Source organism: Stegastes partitus, unplaced genomic scaffold (genome assembly GCF_000690725.1).
Source record: "Stegastes partitus isolate 25-593 unplaced genomic scaffold, Stegastes_partitus-1.0.2 Scaffold2449, whole genome shotgun sequence".
Taxonomy (NCBI): domain Eukaryota; kingdom Metazoa; phylum Chordata; class Actinopteri; family Pomacentridae; genus Stegastes; species Stegastes partitus.
This window is the reverse complement of record NW_007580180.1, coordinates 6,286-17,720: the sequence shown is the minus strand read 5'-3', so window position 1 is coordinate 17,720 and position 11,435 is coordinate 6,286. Positions and strand designations below refer to the sequence as shown.

At 39.9% G+C, this 11,435-nt stretch overlaps 2 protein-coding genes across 2 annotated transcripts in view; both read left to right on the top strand.

Annotated features, from left to right (window-relative positions):
• cyb5r2 (cytochrome b5 reductase 2) overlaps positions 1 to 7,492 on the top strand; it is a 9,054-nt gene extending 1,562 nt beyond the window's left edge. The window contains exons 3-9 of the mRNA XM_008305238.1: positions 503 to 575; positions 1,711 to 1,817; positions 2,720 to 2,849; positions 2,991 to 3,074; positions 4,478 to 4,563; positions 4,637 to 4,736; positions 7,132 to 7,492. Of these exons, the coding sequence (XP_008303460.1) occupies positions 503 to 575; positions 1,711 to 1,817; positions 2,720 to 2,849; positions 2,991 to 3,074; positions 4,478 to 4,563; positions 4,637 to 4,736; positions 7,132 to 7,304 (753 nt within the window). The 3' untranslated portion in view covers positions 7,305 to 7,492. The remainder of the gene's footprint in view (positions 1 to 502; positions 576 to 1,710; positions 1,818 to 2,719; positions 2,850 to 2,990; positions 3,075 to 4,477; positions 4,564 to 4,636; positions 4,737 to 7,131) is intronic.
• An 867-nt stretch (positions 7,493 to 8,359) lies between these two features.
• poglut3 (protein O-glucosyltransferase 3) overlaps positions 8,360 to 11,435 on the top strand; it is a 7,963-nt gene continuing 4,887 nt past the window's right edge. Inside the window, exons 1-3 of the mRNA XM_008305236.1 lie at positions 8,360 to 8,660; positions 9,704 to 9,901; positions 10,667 to 10,950. Coding sequence (XP_008303458.1) covers positions 8,414 to 8,660; positions 9,704 to 9,901; positions 10,667 to 10,950 — 729 coding nt within the window. The 5' untranslated portion in view covers positions 8,360 to 8,413. The remainder of the gene's footprint in view (positions 8,661 to 9,703; positions 9,902 to 10,666; positions 10,951 to 11,435) is intronic.

Genomic DNA, 11,435 nt, shown 5'->3' with positions numbered 1-11,435 from the left:
AGATAAAACTTTATTGATCTCTTTGATCGGGTACCTCAGGGAAGTTGTTGAATGATGAGTCTAAAGTGACTTCTAATTGTCCAAAATCTGCCCAAAACTACTCAAAATGGTCCAAATTCACAATAATGAATCATAGTTGGTCCTGTCAGTGTCTGTCTATGGATGGATCCATGGTTCTACTAGAATCCAGTCTCTGGTCACATCTCACCACCTGTTGAGGCTCTAACATCAGCAGAACCTGATGTGGTGAAGTTGGACCAGACCAGGTTCCAGGTTTTAGATGTTCAGACTAAATGTGGATCATTGGTAGGAACCAGAACCTGGAGGTCTCAGGTTCTAGATGTTAGAAGCTGCTTCATGTTGAATCATGTTTCCTGATCACATCCAGACCGAACATAAAGCAGGTGATACTTTAACCCACCTCTCAGTGAATCCTCCACACTTTCCCACTAACGAGGATCAACCAGATGTTCTCTGTGTTTCTTTCTGCGTCGTCTTGCAGGAGATCAGCCACGACACCAAGAAGTTCCGCTTCGGCCTCCCGTCTGGGAGCCACATCCTCGGCCTGCCAGTAGGTACTGACGTGATCACCTTCTTCACTCACATCAGCACTTTACATGCACGAACTGGGTTTTAATTAAGACGTAGAGAACATGTCCGGCTGGCTTTTATTAGAATCAGCCAGATGCTGGAAAACTGTTTAAAACACACTTTAGGCCAAAATCCTACATTTTAACTGACAGATGTCATCATGAAGCTTCATTCCTCACAAGAAGACGTTATGTTCTGTTACCAGGTTTCTGAAATTTCATGTTTAAATATTATATATCTAAAAAAACACACTGATTTGCCGTCATTGAATTAATCCAGCTTCATTAGAACCTTAAATTCTGCTCAAACTTCAGATGACGTCAGACTGGAGTTCCACTGAGACGACTACAAGCATTTTAGCTCCGAACCAGAAGAACCATTAAGAGTTCTCCGTCTCAGAATGAACAGAACCTGAACCTCAGCTTTCACAGGAAGGCGTGTTCTGGAGGATTGTTTTTTTTATTTACACAAAACCTTCCTTTATCGTTGTTGTGTTCACTACAAAACATTATTTTAACTATTTCACAGGTCAGGAGGCTTTTTTCTTTTTCTTTTTATCAATAACAATTTAAAACAACGTACTGAGGAATAAACCATGAAGCTCTTATTGTACGTTTTAGACGCTGGTTTGTATATTTGTTTTTGCAAATTAGCATCTTGTCCGACGTTCTGTCGCCAGAATCGTGTTCATGACTCGTGATCGAACTCCTTTTTTATTTGATTAAAAAAAATATGTAAATGCAAAGAAAGTCTCTATTTTTATTCAAGAACATCTACACATTTTAAAAATATATATATTTTGGAGGGTTAACAATATTCCACAACAGTAGTAATGATGATGATGCAATACAAAACAGAAAAACAAATAAAAATAAAGTAAATAACAAGAACAATTAAAAAAACAACAGCAACAATAAAATAAAAATAATAATATTAATAATAACAACAAATAGAGAAAACAACAAAAATAACACAAAACAAATGCAGCATCAATGATAAAAGCCGCATCAACAACAACGACAGCAAAAACAACAACATTGTATCACAACAACAACAATAACAACAATAACATTAATACTAATGAGGAGAGTCCTGATGTCATGCGTCCTCCGCCTGCAGGGCAGCACGTCTACCTGTCCGCCAAGGTGAGCGGCAGCCTGGTGGTCCGAGCCTACACCCCCGTCTCCAGCGACGAGGACCAGGGATTCGTGGACCTGGTGGTCAAGGTGAGCTCACAGCGGGTCACTCACCTGTCCGTCTGTGCAGGTCTAAGGTCAGGTTTATACAAACTGTGCTGTTTGTCTTTTCTTTTTTTCATCACCGTGGATGTTTGTTTGTTTTTTTAATTAAGACAGTTTGCAAGTCATTAAAAAAACTCTTTAAGCTTGTTTGCAAACATGTCATATTAGTAACAACAGTCGTCTGAATGTTGCTGCTAACATCAGTGATAATTAATGTTCATGTTAAAGTCTGTGTCGGCTCAGAGCAGGACGCTGTTTGACCGTCTCAGAATCTGGTGAAACTTTCTAGGAATGATCTGACGTCTGCTCTTTTTTTAGCTGAAGTTCCAACATTTTCATAATTTCAGACGTCCACATCTCCTGAAGTATACGTTCTGGAGTCTCCACATGTTCAGGAGATGTTCAGAAGGTTCAGGCTTCGTTCAAAAATATTTTTGTGTTAATTATTTGTGATCAAATCCTGATTTTGGGAATTCTCAAGCAAAGAACTGAGTCTTGATTTCCAGACCTTGCTGCGTTCTCTCCGTTCACCAGAACCTTCTGAACATCTCCTGAACATGTGGAGACTCCAGGACGTGTACCTCAGGAGATGTGGACGTCTGAAAGTGGCATCTGGCTCGATTTACAACTCGCCAGAGATTTCTATTGAGTGAAAAAGGGTGAAAATGTTGGACTTTCAGCTAAAAAATGGGCAGATGTCAGATCATTCCTAGAAGGTTTCACCAGATTCTGAGATGGTCAAACAACCTGATGGACCCAGATAGGTGTTTACTCATCAGCCAGTGATGCTAACGAGTCCGTTTAATCGCAGTGTGGAGCTAAATATAAGACAACAACAGAACACATGAGAAGATAAGCTGCTGTGTTTGCTTCTGTAACTTCTGCAGGTTTACTACAAGAACATCCACCCGTCGTACCCGGACGGAGGCAAAATGTCTCAGTACCTGGACAGCATGACGTTAGGAGACACCATAGACTTCAGGGGACCCAACGGGCTGCTGGTGTACAAAGGAAAAGGTGGGTGGTTTCATGAAAAGGAAAAAGAAATGTCAGTTTTCAGTTGTTGTGTGTGTTGGGTGCACTTCCCTGCATTGACCAGCAGGCGGCGCGGCGCTACAACACAAACATGGACCGCTCTAACCGAGTGTCTCCGATCAGGTCAGTTCTCCATCCGAGCCGACAAGAAGTCGGAGGCGAAGGTGAAGAAGTTCAGGCACGTGGCGATGATCGCAGGAGGAACAGGTTCGTTAACGCTGAACTCGTTGTTTAGTCGCTTCATGTGGAAGTAATGAGTCCAGATGAGAACCACGAAGGATGAACTCTATGAACGTCCACGTTTAGGTTATCGTCTCTAGTTACACTCTGATTGTTTATTAAAACTCTTCATCCCGTCAGCTGGACAGAAATCCTCTGTGAGGTATTAAGGATTTAATTTAATTTGAATTTTTGCCATTTTTAACAACTTTTCTAACTTTCTGGGCCGGTTTCGATCCAATCTGAACAACTTTGAAGTCATTTTGGACCCAGTTTTGATTCCTTTCTTGGTCTTTCTCAACATGTTTTGATTGAGTTTGGTCATTTATGGTATTTTTTTGTCATTCTCGATAATCTTTGAGCCATTTCAGACAAACCTGAGGTCGTTTCATTTGTTTTTGAGTCACTTTGGGTTTTCCTCTGAGGTTCCTCCTGTCCTTTGTTATAGCTGTGCACGGTTTAGGGCAGCAGTTCTCAAACTCTCTGAGCAACGACCCCCCAAGATAACATCAGTTTGTGTTCGTGACCCCCCAGTTAGAATTTTTAATATCTCACAACTAATAACTTTGTTGTTCGTGCGTTAAAAATGAATGTGTTAACTTCACAGATTAGTCTCTTTACACTAACACGTTAATTATCGTTTGAATGAATGAATGAATGAATGAATTTATTTCAAACAAATGAAAGGGTGAAAAATATAAAAACGAAAGAAAATAATTTTAAAAAGAGCAAAACAGAATAATAATAATAATAACAATATGGCATCATAATCAAATCAAGTTCAGAAAACGAGTGGGGAGAAGGATACACTTTTCATTTTGACAGCCCTAACACACATTTATCTGATAACCGTAGGCTTTATTTTTATTATTATTTATTCACAATGATCTGGCGACCCCCTGAAATTATCTTGGGACCCTCGTGGGGGTCCCGACCCCCAGTTTGAGAACCACTGGTTTAAGGGAAAATATTGAAGCAAAATTTTAACAATTATTATGACTCGCTCTGGATATTTGTTCATTGATTTTTGATTTTAGACCGTTTATTTCTGGGCAGATGTTGTCTTTTTTGACGTATTCTGGGTCATTCTGGATCTTTGATCTTTGGTTCTGGGTCTTCCTGGACCGGCTTCACCAGCTGGTTTCACCTCCTTTTCCTTCAGCTGTTTTATTTTATTTTTTCTTGCACGTAAACTTTCTGCAAACTTCTGCTCCTGAAACTTTGCTTCTCTCAGGTCAGACTCAGAGCTGTGATCTAACGTTTGATGGTTTTGTCCTCGTAGCTCCACTGTGGACACTTTCACGTTATTAAAACTGCTCTGATGTCTCTGCCGTCCCTCCAGCGGGACCTGAACCCTCCGTCAGACTAACTCCATCCTTCTACCTGCTCAGGTATCACTCCCATGCTGCAGCTGCTTCGTAGGATCACGTCCGACCCGTCCGACGGCACCAAGTGTTCGCTGATATTCGCCAACCAGGTGAGCTGAGCGACTCCGGGCCGAGTCAGAGTCGCCGGTGCAGAACTAAAGTCCGTTGTTTTGTCTGCGCCAGACGGAGAAGGACATCCTGCTGAGGGAGGAGCTGGAGGAGGTGCAGAAGAACCATCCTGGGAGAGTGAAGCTGTGGTTCACGCTGGACAAACCTCCACAGGGTGAGGACACCTCATCCAAACCCAGAGCGGTTCATTACAGAGCCTGAGTGATGCTGCCAGCTTCATTCCTGCTTCCTTCACTCACAATTTAAAATAAAAGTTCATGATCTGCTTTTAGGTTTGTCCACACGTTGACTGTTGGGAACTTTTATTGGTCATTTTGGACAAATTTAAAGTTATTTTGGACTCAATTATAGAGTCTTCCTGTCCAGGTTTTCACACACTTTAAGCCGTTCTGGATATTTTTTCTTTTTTTGCCATTCTGGACAAATGTTTATTTCATTTTGGGCAAATTTTTCCATTTATGACTAGTTTTGAGTTATTTTGGACAAATTTTAATTATTTTTTGGTCATTTTGGAATAATTTCTAGAAATCTGGGATATTTTTCTGTACATTTTTTTTAAAGTAATTTCATTTTAGACAATTTTAGGAGTCATTCTGAGCAAAGTTTCAGTGGTCTTTGTTTTTTTTTAACATATTGTAAAATGTTTTGTGATTTGTGATTTTTTTTGTTGACATTTTAACCATTTTTGAGTCATTTTGGACAGTTTTAAGGTCAGTGTGAGTCTTTCTGGACATTTTTTTAAAATTATTTTTAAGTCATTTAAAACATTTTTAAAAATCATTTCAGACAGATTTACGCCATTTTGGATATTTTTCTTAATTTTGGACAGTTTATGAGTCATTTTGAGCAAAGTATCAATGGTCTTGACTTTTTTTTTTTTTTTTTTTTTTACATTTTGTATGGATTTTAAAGGATTTGGGATTTCCTTTGTTTCACATTTGAACCATTTTTCTTTTCATCCTTCTGAACATGTTTTGAGTCATTTTTGACATTTTTTAGGTCAGTATGAGTCTTTCTGGACATTTTTTTCATTTTTGAGTCATTTTAAAAAAAAATTAAATCATTTTTGGCAGATTTGTGCCATTTTGGATATTTTTCTTTAGTTTTAGACAGTTTATGAGTCATTCTGAGCAAAATTTCAATTATCTTGACTTTTTTCTTTTTTTTTAACATTTTGTATGAATTTTGAAGGATTTTTTGATTTCTTTTATTTCACATTTGAACCATTTTTCTTTTCATCCTTCTGAACATGTCTTGAGTCATTTTGGACACTTTAAATAATCTTGCACATGTTTTGACGTTTTGCTCAATTAGTTTTTTCACAATGTTTAAATCAGCTTTGACGACTAAATATCATATTTAAAATCCCTCGGATGAGTTTCTAGCTGCGTATTTCCATCTAAAACCCGTTCCTTCGTGTGTGTCCGTCATGCTACACGGTGAAACATGCAAGCTGGGTTCTGGTAAAACATTTTCCTGGACTGGTTTTTATCCCGTCAGAGCAGCATCAGGCTGCAGGAGGCTGAATAAATCCTAAAAGTGCTGCTGCTGAATATTCAGAGTCAGAAGCCAAACAAAGACTCGCAGCTGCAGGAAAATCCTGAGAGCGAGAATCTCCAACAAGGTGTTAGAGCAGCTCAGCGTCGCCGGCTGCATAATCCTTAAAGCGAGCACAAACTAATGAGCAGAATATTGTTGCATAATCTGCGTTTGAGGCCTTTGAACGCTGCTGAATTCTGCCACGTCTTCATTAGTTCGGCCGCCTTGATCAGGATTCACGTGAAGAGCTCAGCGAGAGGCCGACGTCTGAGGACGAACGAACCGTTTTACTGACGCTCAGAGATCAGATCTTTAAACGCCGAGCAGATTCCACCTCTGATTCACTTGTTTCTTTGATTTCTTCAGTAAACCCATGAAATGATTCTGCTTTTAGGTTCCTCCGTCTGAGTGTTTTCAGTCATTTTGAACATTTTGTTTTGTCATTCTGGACACGTTCTTTGTACAAATACTTATTTTTTTGTGATTTTGGACAATGTCTGAGTCATTTTTGAGCGCATTTGAATCTTTCTGGACAAGTTTGAAGACATTTTTGGAGTTATTTTGGACAAATGGTAAATAATTGTGGACATTTTCGTCATTGCGGACAATTTTTTGGTCATTTTGAGCAATTCTTGAGTCAGTTTGGTAAATGTTTAAGTCTTTTTGTACAACGTTCAACTCATTCTGGACGTTTTTGTCATTCAAACTAAATTCTGAGTCATTTTGGACAGTTTTTTTAGTCATTTGGGGCAAAGTTTTCTCAAGTTTTCCTGAATATTTTGTCTATTTTTGCAATTTTATTACTAATTTTGCAAAAAGGAAAGTCTAATTATCGCCTTTGTTTGTTTTACACTATTAGGAATTCGTTAAATTAACTCCTGAGCCAAACTGTGTCTTGAAGGCAGCTTTTAAGGAAACAGAAAGACTTCAGGCTGAATTTTCATGCAAATATCTTTCATTTCTAAAATCCTGTTTCTCTTGATTCACCTCGTCGTTCCTTTGTCCTGCAGACTGGAAGTTCAGCTCAGGGTTCGTGACGGCCGACATGATCCAGAAGCATCTTCCAGCAGCGTCCAGCGACGTCCTGGTCGTCCTCTGCGGGCCGCCGCCCATGATCCAGAACGCCTGCCTGCCCAACCTGGACAAACTGGGCCACAAGACGGAAAACATCTTCGCCTACTAGTGTTGTTGTTTTGTTTTTTTTAAATCCCGAGTCGGTTTATTCCCTCCATCATTCAGCCACAAAATCAAAAATCACAGAAGGCCATAAAATCCAGAAAGTCTTTTTATTATGTGTGATCTTTGATGTCCTGGATCATGTGTAACTACCATCAAGATATTTGTATTTAAAATAAAATTCCTACAGATTCAGGGGCTGTTTTCTTTTTTGTAAACAAACAAACAAACAAACAAACAAACAAACAAAACAAGTGATGATTTTCAGACATGCAAGCTGGTATGTTTTTCTTCCATTTCACTGTTTATTTCCTCACCTGATAGAGCAACACGGTTTTAATTTACCATAAAAGTTTTCCTCTTTTTACAGAAATATTCACCCAAAAAGTAAAATGTCCCCATGTCACATCAGATAAACCAGAGATAGCAATAGGATCCTTTAGTACTAACATAGTAAAAAAAAAAAAGTAAAACACATGATAATATTATGGAAAATAAAAATAAAAACTCCATCCCATAAAATACAGCAATTTTCCACACATAAAATGCATTTTGTTGGTTTCGTTTAACAGTGTATAGAGTTAAAAACTGTATTTTGACTGAATTACACACTGATAAACGCATGAATTCAATATTTTTTGGGAAAAACATATTTCCGAAATTCCATTTTCTGCAAAAAATTCTTTGAAAAAAAAGTATATACACAAGGCGAAAAGTAAACAGTTTAATTTTGAGCAACTGTATTAATATATTTAGAAAATAAAATTGACAAATTAACTTGTTTAGAGCATAGATTCTTTATTTCAACAATATAACAGAATACCTGACATTAAAACTCTGCTCTTGCTGTGATATTAACGTGGATTGAACACAGACACGTAAATGGGACACTTTATACTGATTCTGCTCTGAAATAACTTAAAAATCACAGTTATCGGGTTAAAAATCAGCAGTGGTGCGTTCAGGTACCTGGTGGCAACATTTCCGAGCGTCCCTGAAGGCCTCCCGGCGGTGGGCGTGTCTCCGCCGCCAACATGGCGGCTTCTGGACTTTAGCGGAACTTTGCTGCAAACATTCACCGAGTTCACGCGTTCAAACGGCCGCAGCCGCTTTAAAATGGCGTGCAAACGGAGCGCGGAGCCGGCGGGGCCTTTTCACGCCACTTTGATTCATAATTTCGCGGTTTTAGTCGCGTTCATCGCCGCTAACTTCCCGACTTGTGGCTGCGAGGGAGTGAGTCCGGAGCGGAGCCTGGTGTGGGGTCCGGGGCTGAGCGCCGACACCGGCCTCCCGGTCCTCCCGGTCCGCTACTTCTACATCCAGGCGGTGGACTCGAACGGACAGAACCTGACTCTGTCTCCAGGTAAACTGAAAACAGAGGCTACATCCGTGTGGTACCGTTAATTGAAGCTAACGGATTTAGCATCACAATTCTGTGTTTAATCAACTAACGCATCGAGCTAGCAACAGGTAACAGCAGCTTGTTCCTGCTGGCAGCGTCAAAAACGGGTCGAAAACCTGTAATATCCTAATTTATTATCTCTGTTCGCCTCACAACAGGTTAAAATGCTCATTTTTGTTCAATTTGTAGCCAAAAACCTCTAAAAAAGCAGTGTTGTAGGTCTTTAATTAGCTAATAAACACATCAGAGCTAACAGACATTATTCATATTCAAGCTAACTTTGGTTTAAAGTGAGTTTTTATTTGAGCTAAACGTTTATTCCGGCTGGAAATGACACAAACAAGTGAGAAAGGATGGTTAGATGTTGTTTTAGGGATGTTAGTGATTGATTTTAGCAGCTTTTATGTCCATCCTTGTTAATACTTTAGTCAATAATCAATATCAAAGCTGTTATTTGCCTCCAGATCAATCAGACAGTTCCTATAATCAGGCTTCTCCACTGGGAGTACAAACCACTGCTCCTCACTGGAGCTATAATGTCCAAGTTTTATATGTTTTTAGCCTCACAGCAGTTTAAAATGCTTGTTTTTGTTCACTTTGTAGCCCCAAACCATAAAAAACAGACTTCAGTTAGCTAATAAACACACCAGGGCTAACAGATATCACTCATATTCAAGCTAACTGTGGTTTAAAGTGAGTTTTATGTGAGCAGAAGGTTTATTCTGGCTGGAAATGACACAAACAAGTGAGAAAAGATGGTGTTGGAGATGTTTGTGATGAATTTTATGTCCAAAATGATTCATACTTTTCTCAGTAATCGGTAACGAAGCCTTCATGTTGAACCAGTTCTTACTTGAATACGTCTTTTCCAGGCAGAAGAAGCCTTATTATTTTATAAATCAGAGTTTTGTACCAGCGTGGCTCCGTGTATACGTCACTATGTTGTTCTGCGACAGAGGAAATGAGCTCATGAGTCTCTGAAACGTTTCCATGCGTCTGTTCAGGTAAAGACACGTTCAAAGTGAAGATCCGTCCAGCGGATCAGAGCGAACACGTCCGTATCCACGTTCCTCCGCCTCTGGACCGAGAAGACGGCTCCTTCCTGATGAGGTACCGGCTCTACGGGTCGGCGCTGAACGGCCTGAAGGTGGAAATCCTCCACGGAGACGCCGCCGTGGCCAAATCGCCGTACATCATCCCAGGTTGGTCCAAGATCAGCGAGTCACATCAGTTTTTGTTTGTTTATAAAGTCTAGAACATCATTCAGTATTGTGTTCACAGACAAAATAGTTTTTAAAAGGGATAAAGGATGAAAGTTTCACATTTTTTAAGCATAATTTCTCATGATACTAACAGTGTTCAATGAATGCTGCAGCTAATGATTTTTGTTTTTGTTTATAAATCTGTAGATTCTTTTCTTGAATCAGAAAATGGTGAAAACTCGTGTTTCCTAAAGTCCAAGATTACAGACGTCTTATTTAGTCCACAGATGTTCAGTTTACTGACAGAGAGGAGGAAAGAAACCAGAAAATAATCACATTTAATAATCTGAAATCAGAGCATTTAGACTGTTTTTTAATTTTTTTTAATTACTCAAACCAACCTATAACCAACAACTAATCGATTAATTAATCCGTTTTTTAACGGCTCTGATTAACCGTCTGAATGCAGATATTGAATTAATGTCTGAACTCAACATTTGCACTAAATGAAGTGTTCAGGAGCTGATTCAGGACCTTTGTCTTGTTGTACAAAAATCAGATTTTATCCTAAAAATCAAAGAATTTTTTCAAGAACTTAAAAAAAAATCAAACCAGTTAATTTAATGATAATTAATTTAATCGTTAACGACTAACTGGTGAATCATTGCAGCTTTAGTTGAAATTCAGCAGCTGATTGTTGCAGCTCCTGTGACGCTAGAAGCAGATTAAAGCTAAATAAATGTTTTGGGTTCTTTTCGGTCTCAGGTCCGGTTCATCACGAGTACTGCGACTGCCCGGAGCCCGACGCCGCCGTCTGGCAGAGCGTCATGCGGTGTCCCGACGTCGAGCCTCAGATCCTGGAGGACTTCAAGTCGTTCCCCTCCATCGACCTGCAGCACCTGCGGCAGGAGGTTCCGCTCAGGTTCTCCAACAGGGGAGGCCTGGTCCACTACGTGGTCATCGACAACCAGCTGCACCGCCGCACGCTGGGGAAGTACACCGACTTCAAGATGTTCTCCGACGAGATGCTGCTGTCGCTGAGCAGGAAGGTGACGTCTGGGCCCACTTCATTTACTTTATTATCCAACAACAGCTTTTCCAACGTACACCAAGTTTTAACTGATCTGAGGAAAACCGCATTTTCCTGCTACGCCACCACGGGCTGGGAATGATCTGCAGAGAGATGTTAGGTTAGAAACACTCACATCAATTAATACGTTTAAGGGCATCGTAAAGACGAGATTGTTTTTCTTGGGAGGTCAGCAGTGTTTTCGTAGTTGTTCTTGTTGTTTATCTGTTCGTTTCGTCTTGGCTGCTACCTCGGCCAGGTCTCTGTTGTAAAAGAGACTTTGACTCTCAATGGGACTTCCTGGTTTAATAAAAAAATAAAAATAGCTTTATTTATTTCAGAACAGCCAGTTTACATTCCTGGTTTTGTGCAGAAGAGGACACGACGACGTCACACGCAGCGAGCGTGCTCAGTGTTTATGGAAGTAAACATGGATGGTAACGGTGGAGCGTATCTGCCACTCCC